Raw genomic sequence first — 23786 nt, forward strand, 5'->3', positions numbered from 1 at the left:
CACCAAAAACGAAAATCTCGTTGGAGTTCCAAGGAGTGCACAAAATTCCTTACCATCAATAAAAGAAAAATAAATTCTAAAACCGAATGAAACTAATACTGCGGATATATCCGCTCGCTTGACAATGCTGCAATAGTTGTGAAAAATACACTGTCGCAGTCAATGAAAAGCGTCCAGATCGACAAAAAAAAACAAATTCATCTACAAAAAAGGTGAAAAATAGAAGATTTATAGGAAAGTTGTTTTTCTTAAACAGGTGGGAGAAACAGTCGAACAAAACATGAATACTATAATGCATATATAACACCTCATTTATATAGCAACAGATGGCAAAAGATGGTCCACTCTACAAAAATAATGAAAAACGTAATCGAAACGTTGAACCTTTAACCTAAATAATAAAACCGTTGATCTGACGACGTTATCCTTTCCATTACCGTCAAATACCCGAAACATTATCCTACGTCTATCGTCGTTTGTTTCACGGAAAATCCTACTGACCTAACCGAGGCGTGTTTTTTATATCCGTCGACTTCCATAAACAGCGGCTAAGGTCCCGGACTGGGTCGCGTAGCCGATAAATCCACCACGACAGCGAACGAAAGAAAACGGATCGTCGTACTCGGTGACGACTTCACATTGTCCCCCGACCGCGGAAACTAATCGCGTGCCTCCGCCGCCACCGGGCACGACACCACCGTCGGGGTTGTCCGGACCGGCCCCCCGAAAACTTCGCGTTTCTTTTCGGACTGCGCGCGATCCGCGCCCCAACAACAAAAAACATAGTCTACATTCTTAATTGCGTTCGTTAATTTACGGATAAATTATTCGAACCCCACGACGACGCTGCTGTTTGAACCAACCACCATGAATCAAAGCCAACTAATTTAAATATCTCGAACACGTCCACTTTTACAAAAGAATTACGACAATATGTTTGTTTTAACTTTTTAATTGACTAGAGCAACTTCTATTTTTAGAACCAATTTAGGAGACTTATAACTGCATCATATCATAATAAATTTAAAATATTTTAAAAATCAGTTTACCTTAATTTGCTTTATTTCAACTATTGGGCATTTATATATTAATAACAATCTGTTTTTAAAATAAAATAATAATAAAAACACTGTAATTGAATTTCATTTAAAAAGCAGTGCTCACAATTCAAGTTAAAAATTACCGTATCGGTTCTACGCCCGGCACATTCGCCATTTATAACAAATAATAATATATTAATGACAATCTATTTTTTTACTACAACAATTAAAAAAGAATTAATTCTAATGATAATTTTACTCGATTTTATATACGCTTCATCGCTCTTCAACAACATACTGACTGAAGAATCCTGTCTTAAAAAGCCTAGTTTACTCTCAAAGTACACTTCTACATGTCAAATCGATTCGCGGACATCCTATAGTTGAGAACCAATTAACACATCCTAATACTAACCACTTTTATAGCTCAGATACTTAGACGATGCTTTTGTGCCAATAAAAAAAGATAGTTGTGTTCGTTTATTAATAATTCCACGAATATACAAATAAAAAATAAATGAAGATAAATTAGCTATGTAACTCGAAAACTAAAACAGACTCTCAAAATCTTACCATTAACCATCTCAACTAACATTCTAATTACTTGATTAAAAAGGTTATTTAGAAAAAAACATTATTTCAGAATAAAAATTAAAGGCCGAGATAAAAGACGCCCCAGACAAGATCGGCGGAATCAATCCTCTGAAAACATAAAGTTGGAATAATCAACACACAAGAAAATTAGTGTAATAGATTATTCGATAGATAATAATAATCTAGCACAAGAATTACAACTCCATAAAGCAAGATCAAGGAGCGCCAAGGAGTGAACACAATTCATTACTAACGAAAGAAACACAAACAAGACCTGTAAGTGGTAAATTCTTGCTTTATTAAGATATTATTGAGAGCAATGATTATAAGCACTGAGAGCTCAAGGCGAATGAAAATCCAAATAATACTCAACATATTTAGTTTAATCATAATAATTAAATTGATTTAATTGCCTTTACACATCTATAATAAACCAAACTTAATCTTAATTAAATGTCATTAAGACAAAGTAACTTAATTTTTAAAAGTGTAAAAATTTACTATTTCCACGCATTCGCCAGAAATGTTAACATGTTGCACTTTCGCCAATTTCTTGATTCTTCGTCTTTAAGTTTGATTATTATCCAATAGACTATTAAAACTGAGAACTGTTTATTTATTATCAAAATATAATTTTCAATTCCATAACGCCTTTTCTGCCCTGTTGCTTATTACATTGCTTATATTGCCTCAACCTTTACCAAAATATACACTTTTTTTTGATAAAATAACACATTAGAGCTCCTTTTATAACTGTCAATATAAATTTTAAGTAATTGATATAATTTAAAAGAATGACAGAAGATGATTTTGATGACTTACATTATTATAGTTTGATATTCATTATAACATATTCATATTCTTTATCGTCTAGATATAATAATAGGTAAACCATTAGGTCATTGATCTGACCAACATTTGTCTTAAAAATGAATCTAAATCTAAAGCAATAATAATGTTTTGACAGTAATTTAGTAGGATATAGACATTTTTTATAGAATGATAGATTGGCGAATTACGTAGCTCTAGTCATCAAAGTATATTTAAATTATCTATCAATAATTTTTTTAATTATTAAAAATCAATAGAATTAAGAACACTTAGTGCCTGGCGCATTCGCCAAGACATTTGTCAATTTATTAGCAAATAATTTAGCTATTTTATGTAATAACTAAATGCTATATTCTAATATTAAAACACGTTCATAATTATTCCCAAAATAGAGAGCTATAAATTCAAAATCACACAAAGTTGAACAAAATAAAGTATGTATTTAAATAAACAAAATAAATTCAACTAAAAACTATTATGCATCAAGTGAAAATAGCAATTAAAATAGAAATAACACTTGTAGTGATATATTTCATGTTAATTAAAGTTTATTCACAGCACTATCAATAGTTTTAATTTTTTAAAAAATTGTAAATTGTGTTAAATATTTTAAAATTTCAATGTTAGTTCAAACAAATTAGCACAACTTACTTTCGCAACTCCAACATGTATCTTGGAAAAACTCTTGAAGCAAACGACTAGAAGACTACTCTGAAGATACCTTCCATCCTAGTAGATAAAAATAAAAGATTCACATTGCAACAGAATTGAATACCTTACAGTAATATAAGAATAAATTGAGAGTAATAAATAGTCACATCTACCTGTGAACAAACAAAGATTTAGAAGAATTCGCTAGTGTCTATAGTTCTTCTATCGTAAAAAATCGAGGTAGGTACAAATAATGTACAGACATTTTGGCCAGATCTCCACTGAAGTTAGAAGAAGCTGATTCCAAGGTTTTTCCTGCTGTGTTAGTTAATCATTTGGTCATTACTATATTTCTGTTTGAAAACTTTGAAACTAAAAATTATTATTAAAATGTATAAAGTATTTGCCAAATTTTAAAAGCTTTGGAGTGGAAAAATTGGAATGTCTATGAGGTAGCATCACTGGAACTTTGTACTGAATGAACAACCTCTAAACTAACATTCATTACTTATAAATCAATAAGAAATATCTTGCCCAGTAGTAATACATAAAAAGAGCCTGAACAAGAATTATACTGGTTCATAAATATTGATGCTATCATTTATCTTTATATTGATTTTTCCTGTCCCTAAAAAGTCTCAATATCTTGCATATATGATTAAAACAAAACATAAAAATAAATGTATTTACCTGTAATTTTATTCATCTTTAGTCACACACTTTGAACATCACTAAATTAATCGCAGAAATCGCGTTCAAAATCTACACAATATATACGCGCACTTACCTGCAACAATAGAGAACATATTAAAGAATTATTTAAGTATTTGAAATTACTATGATATGAAATTAAGACTATTTAACATGACTTTCATACAAGGGACTTCAAATGCTCATTAAATTGGCATTTCTAACTTACGTAGATCACATTGAATCATTTAGATATTATTTTACTTATGCAAAAATATAAAAATACCTGAACGCATCTTGAAGTTGACTGTAATACCGCTGAATTCCCAACAAGTTCATTCCAAACCAGCATCAATTGCTGATAGCTTGAGACACCAATCTAAGAGACAAATGCCCCATAGAAAGCATTCAAAAATGTCAGCAATAATATAGTTAAGATTTGGATGCAACTGACAAACCTACAACAAATAAAAAAAATATCACAATTGGATGCAATATGTGCAATATAAGATTAAATTTACCTAGTCTGGTAATTATATGCTTCAGTTCTACCCCAGTATATCAAAGCAACAATTGAACATCGGTTGCTTGATACAATATACACTAAAATAAACACTCACGCTGTGTACGCAAAATATGGTGGAAGAAAAAATAAATATAAGAGAAAACTCATCTGGTTTCGGTTAAAAAGTTTCGATATAGGTCCAAATTAAAGTAATTAATTACATAAAACCACTGGAAGTAGAGTTCAGTAAAACACTGTTCGATAAAAAAACACATACATCAAAAAATATCAAAACACCGCACTCATCTAATTATTAGAAACAGAAATGAAGTATGATCTGAATTTGTAGATCCGAATGCACCGTTGTCAATAAGAAAGATGACAATTTTTAAAGCTACTATACCAAATACAATTTTGTATGTGTTTTTGAGATATCTCATTTTTCTTAACATAAGATTAATAACTGACGGTAACGTTTTTAAACATTATGTTCAATAATAATTTATATTTAGTTTGTTTAAAACCAATTAATTATCTATAATAATCAAAATAAAATGCATAACGGCAACATGCCGCTCATATCATAGGGTAGGAACAATCACAGCACACTTGTTTCTCACACAAGTAATAAACATTTATTTTTTATAACTTGGACAAATGATAAACATGTATTTTTTGTAATGGTGTAAAAACTTTTTTAACTATAGGGTTTTGAATAAATATAAAATTTAAGTTCTAAATAATAAATGTTTATTATTGATTGATTATTTTTAATTCAACTAAACTTTATACTATGCTTTTTTCAAAAATATTTAAACGAGTGTTTATTACTGCAATTTCAAAGATATCAAACTAGAAATACACAATGTTTGAGGTATATATATTATTAGGTAACAAAACCTGCACGTTTAGCTAAAAATGTGTTTCTACTTAACTTTGCTTTAGCAAAATTGATGGTATTAGTTTTTTAGACCATCCATATGTTTTTTAAACAATATAAAATTCTTATAACTATTTATTTGTACAACCTGAGAATAATAATAGTAATTTAATAAAAAGATACCCAATATTATAAATAGTTTCAATCATAGTAACACAATAGTTTGATATATTCAGTTACTATTACATCGAAGAATAACTATATAGAGATACATAATATTATATATTAAAAATAAATTTATATATGTAAATATATAAATAAATATAAAGATAAAGTAAAAATGAATTCAAACTTTTATGCTACAATATATCAAATTTGTCTCTAAGTTCCTCTAAAGGATATTAATACAAACTGTATCTGTTTCATTATTATTAGTATATTTTAAATTAGTTTCATAACATCAATTGTACCAAGACATGTTTTCAATAATTTCAGTTACTAAATCATCCATAATGCCTATACATCTTCTAGAATAATAATCATCTTACATATTGAATTGAGTTATTGCCGGTGATATATATTTGAGATATATAAGGCTAAAATCAAAATTGTGTTTAACAGTCACCTTGCTTTTGTAAATATATAATAGTTATTGTAATAACAATAAATCCTTAAAATATTTAAAACTAGTTACCTGTTTCTCTCTGATGGGCTCATTAGTTTATCGTTATGTTGTCAGTTACTGCACCTTTTGAACTGTCTTCAACAGATTTGTACTTCTCTGAAATATTTTTAATTATATACAAATGGCTTCTGAAATATATCCTGTTGATTCATGCTCCACTTTTGCCAAGTTGTTTAAATAGGTGAAAAATGATACATACATAAATATTTATACTTTATATGTATATTCATTTTTCTAAAATATTGTTTACCATAAGTTAGAATTAACAAAAGTATTAAATATATATTGAATTAACTGGATAGTGTACAGTTTCATATTGAGTTAAATAAATGAATAGAACAAGCATCAGTGATTCTTGTTAACTTAAACTTTGCGAATTTCATATGTGGATTTATTAAATTTACTGATTTTTGACATTTGCTTTTAGGTTAGAAGGGGAATCACCAAAGGCTGCAACCCAAAATAACTTTCTGTAATAATGATAATTGAGACTTGAATGATACAGTTGTCTTTATTTGAATCATATCTTCCGAAAACAATTACATAATGGATATTCTTTTTAATATTAATTAAAATTGTCAATATAGATTACTTTCAAATAGGCATCTACGATATTTATAAACATGAGATAATTGATCCAAATATTCATTGAAATTTAATCCAAACTTTAAACAAAAATATAATAGTTTTAAAAGTTATATGGTTAATTGAGAGTAATTATTAATATTTATTTAAAATATAATTAAAGAAAATATTACTACATTATTTCAGTAATTTTAATAGTTATTAATCGATCTAATATATAATATTCCGGCGCATTCGCCAATTTACCGACAATTAACACATTTCCTTCGGATTAGTCCCTTCCCGACTTTTTATAAAATATCGAAAGAATCTACCAAATTAACCTAAAAAATCAAAGATATATTCGTTATATTTAAAGTTATTTTTCTTTTAAGTAGTTATTAATCGAGTTAATAAAATTACAAACGACACACGCCAATTTGTCAACAATGGACACTAATCAAAACACATACTAGAAAGCCAAATTCAATATCTAGAATAGGTTAATAAATTATTGAAAAGTTGTTCTTTCGATATTGTAAATAACATAATTATAACCATTAAAGTTTCATCAATTTGATAAAAGGTTGGTGTTCGTACTTTCTTAAATCAACAGGTGCTTTCATCAGATACACTTTCATTACAGAATCTTATTTTGATTATTCCAAGAGTACCGTACCTGTATTGGTGATGGAAATAATCTTTCTTTAATCAATTATTAAATATAATTTAAGTACAATATTAACTAAAACGAAAGTTTCAAAATTGTTTGTTGTAATAAATGTTTTCCTTGTTATATATAATCATATTACAATGCACATATGTTATGAAGAATATGACTATAATATAGGGGGTAAGAGATGATGTTAAATGATGTGTGTTTATAATTAAAAACCTAAAAAATCAACTATCATATAATTGGTTAACAGCATAAATTAGTTAAAGACAACAAAGTTATTCTGTAGTTCTTTATTAACTATAAATAGGGCTCCAAAAACAAATAACTATTATCGTGGTCTTTTTACAAGACTGTTGATAAAAACGATATAATTAAAAATAATGATAAATAATTTATGTAGTGTATTACAATACATTTTAGCAAAATTATATATTAATTTTCAGTTCTGGGATTACCTGTATATATTGTACATGGTCTTAGGCGTAATTTATTCTAGACAAACAGGATATAAAATGGGAATTTTCATTCTAGATTTATCACAGAAGAATGATGTTTCTTAAAAGAGGAATATTAATTTACCTAGCACCTTCGCCAAGTTGGTATTCAATATATAAATCTTGATAACGTAGTTCTTCTAAAACTCCGACTATATCTGAAAATCTTTTGATGAGGATTCAGTAATAATTTCTTCCAGAAAGGTATAACAATGATGGTCACACTTTAGTTAGGATCAGGATCCGATAATAGCGGAGGAAACAGATTGTAATAATGCAAAGAGTGTCTTTGACGATTAAATAAATCTAAATTTTCAGGTTTGAACAATTAAACTATTTGTGCAGTTCATATATCAACTCTTATCAGGAAGTTAAAAATAAATAACTATCCCCCTTTGTGAAGCTGATAGGAAATGCTTGTATAACTTAAAGAGTTATCGAAATAAAGGTCAGTTCTTCGATCTTCTGCGCACCTCTCGTGTATGGTGTAAAGACATTTGATTTTGAGCATATTGTACGTTGATTTTGTTCTTGACTAAGGAACTGTCGCTGCTTCGCGTACTCCCCGAAGAAGTGGTAGGACTCTCGCTGAATATTTTAACGTTTTTGAATGGAAGAGCACTTACGATTTCCTTGCGGTCTATGGTGTTTGGCTTTGTGATTGTCTCAGGATCACTCGGCTCCTTCGCCAAGTGGCCGTTAGCCGTTTTGGGTAAGGTGATGTTTTGGAAAGGTAACATGGACCGAACACTTTTGGCTGTTTCTTCCGTCGAGGACCCACTGCCTGTCGTGGTGGTACTTTCTTCCGCAACAGCCACTTGGCGTTCGATGACCTGTATGTCTTTCTTCTGAGCTTCCAATGGTATTCGTGGATCAACTGGTGGCTTGTAAACTTGTTCCTGTTTCTTCACTAGCGACATCCTGCGTTCACGTCTTTGCAACGAACTCTGGCTCGCCCTGCGCCGTACCCTGTGTTCAGCGATGGGACCTCTTTGTTGCATTCTTTCACCCATGGGTCCATTTTGGTTATCCTGTATCTTTATATGTTCTTCGTCGCTTAGTTCTACTTCCTCCTCACCTTCCTCTTCTATGACACTACTCTGTATCCATTGTCGTATTCTGTCCTTTTTAGCGTTTCTATCTACCGTGGTTTCCAATCCATATTGGGTTAATGTAAACAGGAGCTTGTTCTTTTCTTCGGGCGAACTATGAAAGCTGTACATAGACGGACAAAGACCTTCGTCTTCTTGTGGGGTTTCACTTGTCTTGTCCATACCCTTAGACATCCATCTGTCGTCGAGGTGTCTAGGATAAGGTAAAGTTGAATAGTGGAGAATGATGATTCAAGTGTTACGTACCTGGAGACGTCGGATAAGTTAATTGGCCTCTTTTCAGGCTTGGGTTCCAGAAACTTTTTAAAAAATCTCTGAGCCTTGGAGGAGACCAACTTGAAGAGTTTCGGTTGTCTTTTGATGGGTAGGGTGCTATTCTGCCAGACGGTGTACTTCACGTATCTGGGATCGTCTTGAGCGGCTTTTTGCCAAGGCAGACAACCAGTGAGGCACACGAAGATGACGATACCAAACTGCCAGACGTCGTGCGAAGTGTTGCACCTAGAAAAGGATATTTGGAGAAGAATGGAGAGTTGAGAGGTACGAGAAATGGATGACGTACTTGTAATTACCATCGGTGGCGATTTCCAAAATTTCGGGAGCGGCATACGGCAGCCATTCGTTTCTACGAAGCACCACCGACCCGACACGACGGGTTTCGCCGAAATCGCACAGTTTTATGCGGGAGAAGTCCGATTTGAACACTAAGATATTGTCCAGTTTCACGTCTCGATGCACCAGGTCTCGACTGTGCATGTGCTCCAAGGCGGAGGCTAGTTGTTTGGCCACGCGTTTGGTGTGCAGTTCTCCAATTCCCCTCTCCGACACGTTCGACGTTAAATCGCCTAGAATAGAAGATATAATGTTAACAAAAAACTTCCCTCTACTAGTATTGAGTACCCACCCAAGGGAGCATATTCCTGGGAGAATACATAGAAACCAGCGGTTTCAAATGCCACGTCGTAGGCGGTGATGATGTTCCTGTGCACGCCCAAGTGGAGACCGTAATGGAATTCGCGGTAGAAATCCTTCAGGGAGGTGTAGGGTTTGGGTAGGGCCTTTAACACCATCTCCGCGTCGGTGGCCTTGTGCTCCACCAGGAGGATTTTACCGAACCATCCCTCGCCGACTATTTGCAAGATGTCGAACTCGTCGATCAAATTAACCTAAAAAATCATTAAAAAAAGAGATCATTAGAGATGAATTTATCACTGTAGAAGAATTACTATAGATAAGAAAACCAAGTGCCCAAACTGTAATGAAAACAAGACTACTTGAGGGAAGATACATTAAATACTTGCTTGTATTCTGATCATCTTTTTATTCGAAAAAACATTTATTGAGAGAAGTTAGTAGAATATATATTAATCAAAATTTCAATCGTTTTCTACAACTAGAGGGAATGGACAAAATAGTGTGACACCAAAAGGTGTCCAGTCACCATTTGTTTTTAAAGTAGGTGCAATTCTGCGCGGAATAGATTGGTAGGGTGTCTGAATATTATCTGAAGGAATGTTGTCCTATACATGCACCAAAACATCTGCCAATTGCTTCAATGATGTTGGAGATGGAAAACTACTCTTCATTCTCTGCTCCAAAACTCACAAAAACGGTTCAATTATGTGGAGGTCTGGCAATTGTTGTGACCAGTGAAGCTGTTTAATGATATTCTGATGCTCTACAAAGACTGCTCCAAGACTATCATCTTGGAATATGGCATTATAGAGTAAGAACTTCATCATTGGGGATGTGGAGATATACATTTGCAGTAAGCCAGTATGTGAATGAGAAGAGAAGGGAACCTCCCCTACGATTGACTGTAGAAAGCAGGCAGTCCAGATGGTAGACTTCTTTTAAGGGTTCTCTATACATAAAACAAGTTTTAAGTTATTTGATTGTTTGACTATTTCGTTATAAAGAGTTTCGTAATCGTAGACCTTCCAGAAACGTCAGCTTTGTGTGGCTCTTGCAGTACAGTTTTTGTTAAAACAGTATTGCTCGAGTGAGTGTTGAGTTTTGCTGTCGCTGTTGTGGTGGTAGTTTTGTGTTGTCTGGTCACAATCCTTTTTAATGTTCGTCGGTCTTTGTCAGTTAACTTTAGGTTTCGCCAATTATTCCTCTTCATCGATGATGTTTCACCATGTATGTTTATATTATTTTTTCTGTCGTCCATATTTCCTATCTTTCTGGTATCATGGCGATACTATATCGAGAGAACGACGTTGGTGTGACAGCGATCTAATTATGAACCTATTTTCCCACATCTTTAGATTAGCGAAAATGTGTGTCAGTTAAGTCATCCTGTATCTATTCGAACAAATGATAATCAAAAGGCACTATGCCTGGTAAGTACGCCGAGTGTGGTAGAATTTCGACGATTTACGTCGGTAGATGTTTGCAGTAACTGTTTTATCCGGGATTTAGCTCGTAATAACAAAAGGAGCGTTTGTATACACTGAATAACTGATATTATTAGATATATGGATTGTTGTATTCATTAATACTAAATGTTTGATGTATATGGGCTTCATAATGTTATTGGAGAGCCTTTCATTTTAAAGGTATTTACTAAGCAACTAAATAATTATTATACCTATTTATTATTATTATTATTATACCTATTTAATTAAAAATTGAAATATCTTGGGCTAGTCCCGAAAAAACATCGATATTGCAACAAAAACCATATATACATGTTTCTTGTACTGAATGACTGACAAGAAATCTGAATGAATCCGTAACTACTGGAGTTTATCAATGTCCGTTGAAAAATTCGAATGAAGAACTCAATATGTTATAACAGTCATAGAGTATATATAGAGGTTTTACTGAAATAGGCGAAACCGAGGAAATGTTTTGCGTGGTCCATTCAATGCTAGCTCTGAGACCACTTTTTGATTCGTTCATTTGAATTGGCCTACAAGGGCATTTGATTGGCTCATTTCTATAATTTTTTATAATTGCTCATCATTATTATTCAATTATAATGTATCTTCATCTCCAAAACTGTTGTGTGTCCACTTTATGTACGGAAATAAAAAACCATACATAGTTTTCCTTGGAAGAAACAACTCAAGTTAGCTAGATTAAGGATGTGTGTGTGTGTGTGACTTAGCATTGCTTTTACCTGGTACGAATACAATTATTTATATAAAGCATTTGTGTTCATATATATTATTATTATATGACATTGAAGGTAAATGTGATTATACTACATGAAAAGATTTTGTTACCCTTTAAAAAGTTGTTTGTAAAGTGCCATCAATTAAAAACTTAATTCATTTGAAGGGGTTCATTTACTTGAAACAAATATATATTGGTCAAGATACTTATATTTAATATTTTGGTTTAAGCCTCCTTAACCGATATAACCTTTTCGAGAAGGATATTAATGTACATAATACAATTTGTAGTCTAACAAGATGAGCTTGATTTTATAGACAAAAGATTATCATACCTGTTTTACTATATTGTTAATAATATATGCTTAAGCTGTCTTTTTAAGTCCTCTATTTTACCAATAATCCATCACCAATAAGAGCACAGTAGTAATTTTGATATATCTCTTTTCTCTTATATCAGATTTTGATAGCATATATCATACATTTTCATTTTTTGTTGCCAACTACGACCAGTGACAGCAAAACTCAACACTCACTCGAGCAATACTGTCTCAAAAACTGTACTACAAGAGCCACACAAAGTATTTACTTTTCTTCATTCTGTCGCATATCATACAATTGCACAGTTTTAATTATCCGTTCCAAAATTTTCATAATAATATTGTAAAAATAATTATATCTTCTCACAAAACATTTTTGTATTGAACAAGTAAGTAAACTATTAACAGACACAGACTTTCAGCCGTGCTGATCCGCTTTCAGTATGAAGGAACAAAACTTTAATACATCTTATTTGAATTGATAGCACTAAAGAAATATGAAAACGCGAGAAATGGTTATAGAAAATTTTGATTATATTTGCCACGAGATATATTATGTTTTCAATTAGATTGCAGCCATTTTTTTATTCACATTCAATTATTTTTTATTTATATACATTATATATTCATTATGTACTTTTATTATAGCTTTTTGATATCGTAAAATATTTGTATTTATATAGAATTTTATATTAATAAATGGTTTTGGAAAATTACATTTTGGTTTTATTTGAAATTTAATTGGTCAGTAGAATATGATGTCAGATGTTGGTCACGTGATGCGTTGAAGTTCGATGTTCTCAGCACCTTCCTGCTGAGACCACGCAAAATAATTCTGAAATTATTTGTATTGAGTTAATACTCTATATAATACTCTCTGATAACAATCTGGTGATTAGTTTATAAGTCATTATGGTTTTAGTGAAATAACTTTCCAAGAATTAATACAATTACTTTGCCACCCATCACACAGTCCAGTACTACTGGCTGGAATAGCATGCAGACAAGAATAGCATGAAGATCGATGGTATGAATGTATAATATCACTATTGAATGCAATTATTTTAATGATTACAATTGAATATTGCCTAAAAGTTATTGATTTATTAGTTATGCCTGGATTTTGGGCTACGTTGAGCCATTTTGCATATGACAACATCGCATATGATCATTGCAATGGCATTGCAGATGATCCAACAGACGTGAAGGATAAACTATTGTAATTACAACTAGAAGCTATAACGTATCCAGTTTACTCACCAGATTTGGCATCTGATTATTGCTTTTTCTATTTGTTATCATATATCAATTAGTACATCGCTATTTCATTATCACTTAAAGACGTTTTATCAAGTTCATTAATTCTTTGTCTGTTATTATATCTTAATTATTATAAATATAGAAATGAAGACCTTAAAAATAAAATGTGATAAAATCTCCAAATGACAGGAATTCAACAAACGAACAATCAGCAATACTTTTTATGAAACAAAAAATGTTAGCAAGGACGATTCTAACTACAAGTATATACATTTTAACACAAGCATTTTTGTAGGGACCTTATATATATATATATTATATATGGTTTAGGTGTATTTAATTTTAGATAAATTCAGTATTAAATTTTTATGTTTTAGAATTACTACATGCGACTGATATTTTTTAATGACGTAAATAATTTCACTATAATTTACAGTTACAGTCCGACTTACCTTACGCCTTCGCCAAGTGGCAGCCAAATATATTAATCTTGTCAATATGAAATTTCTATATATATAAAATTATTTTTCTTTCCGTAGTAGTTAATTCGTTATTTTATTTCTATTACTACCTTTTTCGGTACTAAATAGATATCTTTAAACTAAACATTCAACAAGAATACCTAGAATTGCAATTTTTTACATTTAATTGTAAACAAGAAGCTAAAATAAAATTGAAAATGGAATAGTAAGTGGGGACGCCTAGTTCCTAGTCTTCCATAGAAACCATCATAAATATCTTCCGCGAGATCCAAATTTACCCGTAACGACGTTATGCAACATTAAAAACGCCGAAATTGTTACCGTTCAAATTTTGTGGACGACTGTAACCTATCGTTTTGCGATGCACTATAAAAGTGTCGGAAATAGATCGGCAAATATATATCAAGCTCAATTACGACAACAATAAAAAGGAAGACAATCCTGTGCATGATCCAAGATAAAAATACATTTTAGGGAACAAAGAACGGAAAGAAACTCTTTGGAAAAAGGTTTTTTTTTATGTTGAGGGTTGACGGTATTATTCAGTTAGGTTTCCGCTTCTTTGTATTAAAAGATATCTAAAATAATACAAATTTAAAGCACGTTCAAACAAAATTGTTGGCGTCCACCAAAATGAGCAATTCTTTTGTTCGTACAAGTTTTAAAAATGTTAAAATTGGTTATCCTCTGATTCTTAATATAACATGTAAGTTTACTATATTTGTTTAAGCTTTATGGGAAGCATTGTAAGCTGTAATTTTCGAATGAAGCCTATTCTCCAAAATCTACTAGATTGTCGTACACTGACCAGATTGATTTTAAGTTCTTCAACTGAAATGTTAAAGCTATTAAAATTTTATATTTAGAACAGTACCACAGCAGACAAGCCCCGATCTGGAAGATAACGGACGTCTCGTAACGCAGAAAATGTGGCTCTGGTACGCAACAGTGTTACAGGAGTCTCCAGAACCATCCGGTTACATAGTTCTGCACGCAGTTAAGGCGAATTTTGAAAACTGATTTGAAAATGTTCTTGTACAAAATTCAATTAGTCCAAAAGTTGCTACCGGGATATCCTGATCAACGAGTTGAGTACAGTAATACAATCCTAAGGCTGTCTGGTGAAATCGAAGATTTTTTATCTAAATTGATAATGAGCGATGAAGCATATGACATCAAATATGAAAAAACTTCTTCGCAGTGTCAATAAACAGAACATTCGGTTTTGGTGAACACAGAATCCTCAATTAGTTCATGAAACATCATTGCATCCACTAGAAACAACTCTATGGTATGGTATTCATGCTGAAAACATCATTGGTCCCTACTTTTTTGAAAATGATCAAGGTGTTGCAGTTACTATTACTGCTGAACGGTACCAAGACACGATTCGAAATTTTCTTGTTCATCCATGTTATCACATGTTCCTGAAATGGAAGAACAAGGACTCGAGGACATATGGTTTCAGTAAGATGGGACCACAGAACATACAGATCATTCAACAATTCAATTATTGAATCACATTTTTCCGCGAAGACTAATTTCGCGAAGTCTCGATTCTGTGGTGATTCTCTGATGTCTGGCCAGACAGATCTCTGGATTTAACAGCACCAGACTTTTTTCTTATGGGTTTTTTAATCCAAAATTTCTGTGAATAAGCCCCTAGCGATTCAACATCTTAAAGACAATATTCGTTACGAAACTGAAGAAATTCAGCCTCAGATGTTGCAGGATGTCATGAAAAATATCTTAAAAAGAACCGAACATTGCATAGCGAATCGCGGTCACCATTAAGCTGATACGATTTTTCAATATAATAACGAAAAAAATATGTAAAGACCAAATAAACTTTTTGTGAAACCCAAACTTACTTATCTTCTCTTTGAGCAAAGTTATAGGCAATCAAAATCTTAGTGGGACTTTCGCCCCATATTGTATATTAGTTATCATTAGAAATACTTATTCCAATGGCCAGAATATTGAATGAACTAATTGAATATTAACAAAAACGCCTTGCTGTCAGGCCTACAAATTAATTTAAAAGGATTTACAACATATTATGCTACAGTGTGTTAATGGTATTGTGTATATTTGTAAAGAAAAAGGCAGTTGAAGACCACCAAAAGCTGTGTGAAGCTTATGTCAATCATGCTCCATCGATTTCATCATGTGAATGTTAGCAGGATAATAGCAGTGAATAAGAGCAGGATTTGGGAGCTTTGCTATTGACTATAATTGGTGCGTTTGAGGTGAGCACTGTGCGAGAAATGGCCGGAATATGAACCACATGTTGCAAAACTGCTGAAAACATATTCGGAAATATTAAATTGGAAATTGCTGTTCCACCCGGCGTATACTGCACACCTTGTTCCTTCTGACTACTACTTGTTCCGATATATGGGTCGAGGCCTGTCTGAACAGATTAAGAGGATACTGAAAAATAGCTCGATTCCTCGAAAACAACCGCATTTGAAGGAAACGAAAGTACTGCTTCACCAAGACAATGCACAGTGTCAAAAATCCATGAATTTGGCTTCGAATCGCTTACTTATCCACCGTATTCTCTAGATCTGGCCACCAGCGACTATTTCCTGTTCTCGGATCTCAAAAGAATGCTCGCTCTGAAGAAATTTTCTACAAAAATGGTATCGAAAAGTTGGAGGGTCGCTACAATCAGTTTATCACTCTTGATGGGAATTATGTTGAATAAAAAAACTAATTTTGCCAAAAAAATATGTTTTACTATGGTAGGCCGGGGACTTTTTAATTGACCCGTTACATTGTTCTTCCGATAAGGAATTCACGAATTGTCCGAAAGATGGGAAAACTAGCGGGTATCGATGGACAACACTTTAAATAAAATACATTGTACCGATTTTCCACAATAAGGCTTCAAATTAAATAAAAAATCTCTTAAAACTGATTTATACGCCTAATAGTTTTTTAGTATAATGCCAAATCTCACGGCGTAGCATTTTAATTCTCCAAAATATCCGGAAATTGATGGGATTTCTTCATTAAAAACATTCGGAACTATAATAACAAACTTCAAAATTAATTATGCCCACCGAGGTTTAACAAAAACCAACAAAATCGTATGAAAAACCGAAACAGTTTTCCTATAATTAGTAACCACACTTGTAACAACTTACTTTTTCTAGTTCAAATTCCCGGATTCGGTGAATGCTGGCCGTCAGAGTCTGTTTCAAGCGACTGCCCATAGTTATTGCGCACCATTACCTGTTGAACACAACGAGAACCGTTGATTATTGCGGTGATAAGTACCTAGAATAAAACCATGACAACCGATTGACGTTCATTCGTGTCATTCGTGATGTTTTCTCTACGGAGCTGCGTGAGAAACGCGCTTCGGACGCGAGCTTCGACGATGGGGATCCGGAAGGCGTACATATCGAACTTCGAGCGATCCATCATCGGTCGGAGGGAGATAGTGGGATTCGGCTTCAACGGGCAACCGTCGTACGTCGACAGGGACGACTTTCCGTTCCCGGCGATCCGTTGGAAGGAACCTTCGCCGGAGATCGGAGCTCTGCGGGAGAAGGAGAAGGGAGATTGGAACGACCTGAGTTGCGAGGAGAAGAAGGAGTTGTACCGAGCCTCGTTCTGTCAGACGTTCGAGGAATTCCAGGTCACCCATCTGGGACAGTGGAAGAGCGTGCTGGCGCACATCTTGTTTCTCTGCACCGGGGGTATTTGGCTGTTTTTGATCTATAAAATGACCATCTACAAGGACATGTTACCGGACAGCTTCAGTCAGGAATGCAGGGAGCACCAGTTTAGACGGTACATAGACCTGAAGGCCAATCCGATACGGGGATTGGCGTCGAAGTGGGACTACGACAACGATTGTTGGAAGAAATGATTTTGTTCATTATGTAAGGTTATAAATAAACGGGTTTGATTCCCACACGACTAGTTGTTTGTCTTCTTGGAACTAGAAGCTTACTTTTAACTGTTATGGTTGACGACTACAACATCATTAGAGAAGAATTATTGATTTCAATGGAACGGAAAACATCAAAAATAGCGTTGGGAACTATCAACTAAAGTTGACTATCGACTGTCTAGTAATTGACTACTTTTTACTATCGACTGTTTCAGTCGCTATTGTTTTGGTTCAGCTGTTTTTAGTACTTTTTACTAGAGACTGTTTCAATCGACTGCTTTCAGTCGCTATTTTTGGTCCGACTGATTTTATTACTATTTGTTATCGACTGTTTCAGTCGCTATTTTTTGGTTCGGCTGTTTTTAGTAATTTTCACTAGAGACTGTTTCAGTCCTATACTTTCAATTACTATTTTAGGTTCTACTAGTTTCATTCGACTGATTTTTAATATTTTGGTTCTGTCGTCCTAGCTGCGACCTGGTTAAAAATGTGCCGAATTTATGCTTACATACAATTATATGTAATATATATAGTTCTATGATTTTTTTGGTAGTTTGCTTGTAAATAACAATATATTGTATATGAATATAGCGGCATTCTGGAACGCTATTTTTCAAGATTGCTAATGTAATAAGGCAAAAAGATTTAAGTTGTGAATGATAAATAGTAGTAGTCTTTTGATTGTTTTTACAGCAATAATAGGTAATTTTTTTATTGATCTTTTCGTTTCCATCTAACTTTCCGGATTTTTATTCAAGCCTTTTGAATGTCAAAACTTCTTTCCTAAATTTTTAAAAACTAAATTTATATTCCAAAGGTCCAGAAATTGCATTTATTTTAAATGATTCGAAGAAGTTTTTGCAGTAGCTTTGCAGCAGTTAAATTTCGTAAAAAAATATTAACAATAAAGAGGTGATAAACTATATTCAATATTGATATTAAATATTTGTAATAAATTAGTATTCAACAATTTATTTTCTTGGCTATTAGAAAATACAAGAAAATAATGATGGCCATGACACTCTTTGGTTAAGACTTATTTTATTAGCAGGTAAGACATAAAATTTTTTACAATATATTTTTATGATTTTATAACTTTTCAGTAGAATGATGAATTCAGCGAAACATTCTATGGTTTGAGAATATCTTGAAAGAGAATCCTCAACTTCAGCTATCTGAAATCCTCGATTTAAAAGATCAGTATTTGGTAATACAAATAATGTTGAGGCGATACACGAAATTATCACAAAAGCGTTATATTCCATTCTAATTTCAAAAAATATAAATATAGTACAACTCGAAATTCAAAACACAAATACTAATGAATAATGTATTACATCTGAAGACATTTTGATAAAAATCTAGCTAGAATGAAAGAAATATTTACACCAGGTACTACAATAACTTTACAAATTAAGCAGTATTTGGAAATGCCACTTATTGGGCGTTTAGAAAACCCATTAGTTTTTTGGCAAGCTCATAAAATGATATTACTTAAATTCCATCAGTTACCTTTAATATATTCTGCTATACTTGCAATATCTATCCCCTCGGAATAAGTTTTTTCAAAATCGGACCACGGGAGAAAGGCTGAACATGTATATTATATTTTTGAATAGTTATAAAAAGGCTCTAGTAGTTATTGTGCGATCATTTTCGATTATGTCATTAGATTCGTTTTTTTCTATGATTAGGTATATGTTTACATTTTTATTTAGTATTTATGGTTATCGTACATCTTTAGTCTTGTTTAAGTTCTAATGTATTATCTATATATATTATTTATGTTATTTAAAAATAGCAATTAACATATTAAAATACGATAAAAGATTTATGGGGGCTATTATCCATTCCTCTTTATAGATCTACAGAACATTCAAATATAAAAGTAATTCTACTTCCTTAAAAATTAAATTATCTTACTAGTATTCAGTAATTATTTTTTCCATTTTTTTAAGTTAGTAAGTGAAGAAATATATATATATATATATATATATATATATATATATATATATATATATATATATATATATATGCTCTCTCGCTTATGCTACCGTTGGAAAATAAGCATATTAAAAATTAACTGCTCCAAGTAATTATCTCGGTCCTTTCCGAAAATAGTAATTACAATTTTCAGTCGCTGATTTTTTGACTATCCACTCTTTTGCGACTATCGATTGTTTCAACTGTTTTCAGTCGATAGTTCCCAACGCTAATCAAAAGATATCGACTTCATGATCACAATATCGGAATATTTTGAATAAATTCGTTGCCCTCTGTACGGATAATGTGCTGGCAATATTTGAATCACCTGTCGGGCTGGCAATGTTAGTTAAACAGAAAAATCCTAAGGTAATAATAAAGCACCATATACATCGCCAGATACTAGCTTCTAAGTCTCTTCATGGATGTATTAATCATATATACTGATAATCGCCATAAAAGACGTAAATATTATCAAAAACAGAACTTAAAATACACGCCTTTTCAAACATTGGTGCACTCAATGGACTCTGACCATGAGGAACTTCTCTTTCATACAGAAGTCTGACGGCTATCGACAGGTAATATGTTGGGAAGATTATATGAACTGAGAGCAGGGGTTGAGATTATTCTGGCTGATAAAAAAATTAAGGATTTGTTGAAACAGTTTACTAATCCGGCATATCAGATGAATTTGGCTTACCTTGTGGATATTTTCACACACTTAAATAAAATGAATATACAGCTGCAAGATTCCGGAAAAAACAATTAGAAAACGTCGCAAATATATTCATTTTTGAAGATAAACTTCGCGCTTTTATTTGCGAACTTCAGTTGTGGTTATGTAAAATTGAAGAAAATATTTATTCTACTTTTGCGACGTTAAAAGCACCTTTGAAAAACAGAAAGTATGACGTTAGTAAAGCAAATATACAAGAAAACATCAAGGTTTATATACAAATGTTGATTGATGAATTCAATCCCAAAATATACCGAAGAAGCTAAAGTTGATCAAAAACTAATCCGTAACTCTTTTAGGACGGACGCTGGCGAAGTTACTGAAGAAATCCAAGAAGAACTTATTGAATTCCAAAATGAAAATTTATGTGATTTAAGGATTTTCTGCTTTGTTGGTAATTAGAAACAAGGTAAGAATCGATTAAACAAGGAACGTTAATTAAAATTTCAGTTTGCTTATAACAGCTTATTTTTATTATACCTACATGGTGGTCCCTGCTAACAAGAATAATACAAAAGTGGCCCCTGACCAAGAAAAGGTTGAGAACCCCTGATCTAGAGCGACATTTTGCCGTACACCTTCAGCATGGAGTACAAAAAGCACTAGTTCACATGGTATCTGAATCTGGAGACAAATCCGATATGGGCATTGGCCTCGAAATGGGACTACGACAACAGCCAGGAGCACAGGGAGCACTGGTTTAGAGAGTATCTGGACCTGGAGGCCAATCCGATACGGGTATTGAAGTCGAAGTGGGACTTCGACAACTATTGTTGGAACAAATGATTGTTTTCACTATGTAACGTGATAAATAACCGAGTTTGACTACTCCACGACTGGTTATTGGTCTTCTCGGAACTGGAAACTTACTTTTAACTCTTACTGTTTTCTGGTTATCCGGGTGATAACGGCTCGTACGTCACCATATCCGATACTCACTCACTCTGCGGATATATACGGGACGGATGATGGAACAATGGAGAGCGAAGAAGATGCGGAAGATCGGACGCGGTCTAAATTTAACCGGAACGGTATCGGGTAATGGTGCTAGACTAAAAATCGGCCGCGGCAAAATAAATAAATTGCCAAGAAACGGACCGACGGTCGAGAGAGGCGCGCGTATTTTTAGACGTCGGTTTCGTCGGATTGTTTTAGAACAAATGCGGAGAGAGAGAGAGTCGGAACAGACGCGACGTCGGTCTCGGGAACGCCTCGGCCATGCTGGAGGAGACCCAGCCGATTTTCTCGAAATCGCCGCATGGATTTTATTAATAGTTCCACGGGAATTAGTGTCGAGATTTTTTTTTGATCAAGCAACGTATCGAAGCTGCGTTTTTTATTATTATTTGATGTGTATATAACTGGGCTTGCTTGCATTCGTAGTCTCATACAGACATCGAACCCTTTTCCACTCCACCTATTAGTTACAGTTCCAGGAGCGTTTTTGTTATGTAGTAGTTTCTCCTGCAGGTCTAATCTAACCTTTTACGGTTAGTTCCTGTTTCCTTCAGTACAGTGCTATAAAATCATTCTGATATCAATTTATTTCTTCTTAGTTTGTTCTGTTACTACCTGTATACATCTTTCTCTCTTGGAAATTGTCAGCATTGAATCAGAATCTCATATTAGGAAAGTTCCATTCAAGTGAATAACTAAGCTGTTAATTTCCAATCTATCTAACATTTGTTCACGATTCCATCATTTGTCGATTTCTTTTCAGCATGAAAAATATTATATTTGAAATGAATTATAAATAAATGTTATGACAAATAAGACCTAACCAATTGTATTTCCAAGTTTTACCTTTTTCCATTAACTTTTAATTACTTTTATTATCATCTTGCCATAAGTGACTATTGGGTATATTGGTCCCATTCTGAAATATCCATGTCTTATATAAATACACAAATTGAACTAATAAGTCTTCTTTGATTCTATTATATGCTTTAAATTGTATTCTTTTAAACGCAATGTCTGGAAGTTCGATTAGACCTCTCCAAGGGATATCTTTACACCATCTAAATACTATACTACCCAACAGTGCATGAAAGGATGCTCTATATCCCTCATAGAACTGCATATCTTTAAGGCTTTTGTTTATATTGAAAAAACTATTCACTGTTTTTATACAATTAGTAAATTTGATTTCTAGTAAAGCTAACATTAAGATTATCTTGATACGATATCCGCTTCGTATGAGGACGGTTTATTATCAGTGAATTCAACATTATATTTTTCATTTTCTAAGATATTTCACACTTGAGATACGCTGACCTTCAGCATTGATACTTCTGGAAAGGAAACGAGCAATCGAATTCTAACAATGGCTTTCACTTAGAAGTTCGTCGTCTTAAACACCACACATTTTTTCCTTTTTAAAATTCGCCAAAAATTATCTATTGGAATCTTCATTTCAAAGAGTAATATCTTTTGGTTGAATATATTCACGATGTATACTAAGTATACTAAGTATAGTATACTAAGTTTAGACGTGGTGAAATGAGCACCCAAGACGGTGAACGCAGTGGACGTCCAAAAGAGGTTGTTGCCGACGAAAACATTTAAAAAATACACAAAATAATTTTGAAATTGAATGAAATAGTAGACACTCTAAAGATATCAAATGAACGTGTACATCATATTATTTACGAATATTTGTGTATGAGAAAGCTCTGTGCAAAGTGGGTGCCGCGCGAGCTCACTTTTGACCAAAAACAACGACGAGTTGATGATTCGGAGCAGTATTTGAAGATGATCAAACGTAGTAAACCCGAGTTGCATCAATATGTGACAATGGATGAAATGTGGCTCTATCATTTCACATCGAAGTCCAATCGATAGTCATCCGAGTGGACTGCACACGATGAACCCGCTCCAAAGCGTGGGAAAAGGCAATAGTCGGCTGGTAAGGTTATGGCGTCTATATTTTGGGATGCGCATGGAATAATTTTCATTGGCTACCTTGAAAAAGGAAGGACCATCATCAGCGACTATTACATAGCGTTATTCGACCGTTGAAGAACGAAATCGCTGAAAAACGACCGTATTTGAAGAAAAAGAAAGTGCTGCTTCACCGAGACAATGCACCGTGTTACAAGTAAGTGAAAACGATGGCAAAAATCCATGAATTGAGCTTCGAACTGCTTCCTTATCCGCCGTATTCTCCAGATCTAACCCTCAGCGACTATTTCCTGTTCTCAGATCTCAAAAGAATGCTTGCTAGTAAGAAATTTTCGTCGAATGACGAG

General features: G+C 33.1%; 3 protein-coding genes and 2 long non-coding RNA genes across 7 annotated transcripts in view; 1 reads left to right on the top strand and 4 right to left on the bottom strand.

Moving 5' to 3' along the window:
- LOC143203844 (uncharacterized) overlaps nt 1-933 on the bottom strand; it is a 37185-nt gene extending 36252 nt beyond the window's left edge. Inside the window, exon 1 of the mRNA XM_076416154.1 lies at nt 502-933. Within this exon, the coding sequence (XP_076272269.1) occupies nt 502-539 (38 nt within the window). The 5' untranslated portion in view covers nt 540-933. The remainder of the gene's footprint in view (nt 1-501) is intronic.
- A 2183-nt stretch (nt 934-3116) lies between these two features.
- Nucleotides 3117-3413, bottom strand: LOC143203846 (uncharacterized). The gene is made up of 2 exons (XR_013007450.1): nt 3290-3413; nt 3117-3194 (listed from the first exon to the last, which is right to left on the bottom strand). It is a non-coding gene; the product is annotated as an uncharacterized LOC143203846 (long non-coding RNA).
- A 2198-nt stretch (nt 3414-5611) lies between these two features.
- On the bottom strand, nt 5612-6018 carry LOC143204203 (uncharacterized). The gene is made up of 2 exons (XR_013007542.1): nt 5886-6018; nt 5612-5787 (listed from the first exon to the last, which is right to left on the bottom strand). It is a non-coding gene; the product is annotated as an uncharacterized LOC143204203 (long non-coding RNA).
- Nucleotides 6019-7394: 1376 nt separating this feature from the next.
- On the bottom strand, nt 7395-21799 carry LOC143203889 (serine/threonine-protein kinase meng-po). Of its 3 annotated transcripts, none has more exons than XM_076416201.1 (6): nt 21409-21799; nt 17062-17149; nt 9630-9891; nt 9288-9570; nt 8972-9226; nt 7395-8918 (listed from the first exon to the last, which is right to left on the bottom strand). In XM_076416201.1, exons 2-6 carry the CDS (start codon nt 17128-17130, stop codon nt 8063-8065), a joined length of 1725 nt encoding a protein of 574 aa, XP_076272316.1. In that variant the 5' UTR covers nt 17131-17149; nt 21409-21799; the 3' UTR covers nt 7395-8062. The 3 variants fall into 3 exon arrangements, with proteins under 3 accessions (XP_076272316.1, XP_076272317.1, XP_076272318.1); XM_076416202.1 differs by having other exon boundaries at nt 17062-17194; nt 21409-21531; XM_076416203.1 differs by lacking the exon at nt 17062-17149 and having other exon boundaries at nt 21409-21700.
- On the top strand, nt 17184-17832 carry LOC143203894 (cytochrome c oxidase subunit 4 isoform 1, mitochondrial-like). Its single transcript, XM_076416208.1, has one exon. The coding sequence runs from the start codon at nt 17244-17246 to the stop codon at nt 17790-17792; it is 549 nt and encodes a 182-aa protein (XP_076272323.1). The 5' UTR covers nt 17184-17243; the 3' UTR covers nt 17793-17832.
- Nucleotides 21800-23786: the final 1987 nt, after the last annotated feature.

The sequence above is a fragment of the Rhynchophorus ferrugineus genome, unplaced genomic scaffold (genome assembly GCF_030347505.1).
Source record: "Rhynchophorus ferrugineus isolate W39M unplaced genomic scaffold, kcgeb_rfMv2 rfM10, whole genome shotgun sequence".
In the NCBI taxonomy this organism is placed as follows: Eukaryota; Metazoa; Arthropoda; class Insecta; order Coleoptera; family Curculionidae; genus Rhynchophorus; species Rhynchophorus ferrugineus.